At 50.3% G+C, this 3,424-nt stretch overlaps 1 protein-coding gene across 1 annotated transcript in view; it reads left to right on the plus strand.

The window, feature by feature from the left end:
- Positions 1–2,811, plus strand: part of LOC119094984 (elongation of very long chain fatty acids protein 4-like) — a 37,463-nt gene extending 34,652 nt beyond the window's left edge. Inside the window, exon 4 of the mRNA XM_037217893.1 lies at positions 2,668–2,811. Coding sequence (XP_037073788.1) covers positions 2,668–2,811 — 144 coding nt within the window. The remainder of the gene's footprint in view (positions 1–2,667) is intronic.
- The last annotated feature ends 613 nt before the right edge of the window (positions 2,812–3,424 follow it).

Genomic DNA, 3,424 nt, shown 5'->3' on the forward strand with positions numbered 1-3,424 from the left:
TACTTTGCATTTTCGTTAAATCTCATCGCCTTTATAATCATAAAATCAGCGTCGTACTGCGTCGTAATCTCCTTGCACGTCAGCGCTAGACTTAATTACGGTACACTGTGGAAAATTTGAGGATATTTAGGCTTTCATGAGATAAAGACAGCTGTGAATAAGTGCACTGAATTCAACAAGTAGGCAACTCGTTTTTTTATCATGTTTTTCATAATGCAATTTAACTGATGTCTTGGCGTTATCAATACAGAATTATTACGCATCTCACTTGACTGTGTACTGCAGACCTGACATAAACAAGGTCAAGTAACTATGGGACGGTCGTCTGCCCTCACCTGCCAACACGTGGTGCTTAATATTCCGGGATGTTGCATTGCGCAAATGCACGTAACTGCCGACTTTGAATATAATTCAGCCACGGTTTTGCATTTATCACAGCTGCCACGGACTCAAAGTTAGGGTGTATACCTACAGGTGTCAACTGATCAAACTGTCAGATAAAAGGTGTCAGGTCATCAGATGGTCCAGATGAAATGTGTCGACTGATCAGGCGGTCCGGATGAAAACAGTCACGGCATCTCTCAAACCGCCAGCTCTTTCCCCCCCCCCCGTCCTGTCACCTTCCTCTCCGCTTAATCTGGCGTGCTTACTCTGGCATGCTCTGGCATACTCTGGCATATCGGAATACTCTGGCATAATGGGGATGACACACCTGTCGATGTTTGGGACGTCTCCTGAACTGCTACATGAAAAGCGACAACACACACAGCACTATGGTAGGCAGCCTTTCAGCAGGTGTCCTGGAGACGCCAGCGTAACAGTCAATACCTCGTGAGAGTTCCCTAGACCGTCAGGCGACGAGGACTTTTCAGGTCACGTTATTGCATAGTTACGTCACTGTAACTACCACAACTGCCACTACCATCGTGGTTTATAACGCCCGGCAATTATCGCGCCGCATTTGTCACGTTCTCGGTAAGCTTCATGTCACGTGAATCATCCATGAACGCTTCAATGTTCCGTGGTAGCAATGCGCTTTAAATTGACGACGCGAGGAGTTGGTTACTTGTGCTACATGCGGGTGAGAACAATCCAAAGGACGTCCTATATCTGACGTGAAATTATTAAATACTGATGGTCCTAACTTGACTTGTATTTTTTTCTAAACGGCCACCCGCAGCCCGGCGTCCAGCCCGATCAGCGAGGAATCTGGCAGCAAAAGCTCGCTGTGCCACCGTGCTGAAACGGTATTTAAGACAGTGGTATTAAGTTTAGCGCAATACACATTTTGCGTTTTTTATCAGCTAAGATGTTTACTGAAATATGTATCAGCCCTGTGCTATCAGTGCCGTCTCTTATATAACGATGTTTTTTGGTGCCTGTTAATCGTGGGAAGTCTAATCAGCTCATTATACCGCACACACGCACGATGTACGATACCAGGAAAGCGGAGATATTTGGAAATTGCCAATGTATTTAAACATCTTCACTCTGCCTGATTCACGGCATTCGAATACGTCACAATAGCCGCAGTGTCATAAGCCCAATCCTGGTTGTTGAAGTGCGTGCATAAGGCCGTCTGTTCAGGTAAAGCTCACGCCGCTACTTAAGCCGCAATTACGACCGACGACTGATGACCACCGGTATGTGGTCATGTCATGGGAGCAAAGGCTGATAGGCCCTGGTCATGGGAGCAAAGGCCGATAGGCCCTGGTCGTGGGAGCAAAGGCTGATAGGCCCTGGTCATGGGAACAAAGGCGGATAGGCCCTGGTCGTGGGAGCAAAGGCTGATAGGCCTTGGCCATGGGAGCAAAGGCCGATAGCCACGATGTTATCATCTTTAGATAATGATTTCAGTCATCCGGCGTCGTCTGTCTGGACCAGCGCGAGAGGGATCGACTTCTTCCGGTAGCGTCGGCGCGGGTCGGACCGGCCCACCGCCAGGTGGCTGGGTGGGGCGCGGTGCCGTTCAGGGGCCCCGCTACGGTCTCTTCAGCGCCGCGCGGATGTAGAAAGCGTACCCAGGTCGTATATACTCATACTTTATCACCATTTTCTCGATATGTTCAAGCGTAAAGATCGCTTGGACTTATCGAATTTTTTTCGTTCGAACGTTCCGTTTAACTTTATTCAGTAAGTTAAAGATCAGTTTACCGAAATGGGTTGACAGATATGTTATGTTTTATCGATCCATTTAACTGGTCGCACTTATTGATTAATGGTGCCACCATATAAGGCGTCAAAGTAACCAATGGCCCAAGATGGCTAAAACGGCAGGAGGGCAATGGAGCGTCACGTTTATGACATAGCATTTACATCACGCAAGACGACCTTAGACGTAAGCAATACGAAATAGCTACCGTTGGGTGTTGAAAGTAATTGTCTTACGGGCAGTGACAAGGTATAACAAGTTATATGATTTTTTGGTGAGCGGCTGAGCCTCCCAATGCTGGCTTGATGCCCCGCGTTCCTTTAAGTCGCCCCCTCCCCCCCTCCCTCTTTGAGTTCCGTTGAGGAGAAACACGCTTTGATTTCGACTGGCCAAGATCTGGCTACCAAGCGCCAAACAATGCCGATGACGTCTTCGAGAGGTCAGGGTGGCCGGCGCACTTCCTGTCCCAACAAGCGTTGAGCTTCGCCCTAACACCGGCACACTTCCTGCCACAGCGAGCGCTGGGCTTCGCCCCAACATCGACGCGCTTCCCGCCCCAACTCTCCAGCATCTGCAGCGTCTGCGACAGCTTCTCTAACACATTAACCTCTGCGGCAGCCGAAGTGGGCGGTGGCGGCCACAGCACCTGCACGCTCTGACCGGGCGTCGGGTGAGCTGACCTGACCGGGTCATGCACGCCGGGCATGCGGCCCAGGTTGCCAAGGTCGTGCTCGACCAGCGGCGGCGCAGCAGGCAGCACGCGCCGCCCGGCAAAAACCCGCCGACCGCCGGCTACTTCTCGGCGGCGCTGGACACGCCCCTGCGCCGGCCTGACACGCGGGCGTCACTGCAGGTGGGTACCTCTGACCTAGTCCGGCTAGGTCACCCGGGAATCAGAACGTTATTATAAGGCGGTCACCTTGAAACTGTGGCTACATTTTGGTGCGGATGTCAAACGCGCTTTTTCAAAGAAAAGAAGATTTCACTTCTTTACAATGATGTGTAGATGGCTGAAGTTGTAGCGCTCTTTTAGCTGCTATTTAACAGTGAGTTTTAGATATATATTTAGCACAAGCCGCAAAACGTAGCATTATTTCAGAAACACTAACGGGTTTTGTGCACAAAGCGGCTGGATTCGGATGGTTCGGTGAGTTCCAAACGGTGCACACGCACGGCATGTGTGCATGACCTGCTGGCTACCGCACTTGGGATACCTTCATAACCATTCCGGCGTCGGTATTCCATTGGGCATGGCTAAATAATGTTTCTGCC

This window comes from Pollicipes pollicipes, unplaced genomic scaffold (assembly GCF_011947565.3).
Source record: "Pollicipes pollicipes isolate AB1234 unplaced genomic scaffold, Ppol_2.1 Scaffold_4219;HRSCAF=4965_pilon_pilon_pilon, whole genome shotgun sequence".
Classification (NCBI taxonomy): domain Eukaryota; kingdom Metazoa; phylum Arthropoda; class Thecostraca; order Pollicipedomorpha; family Pollicipedidae; genus Pollicipes; species Pollicipes pollicipes.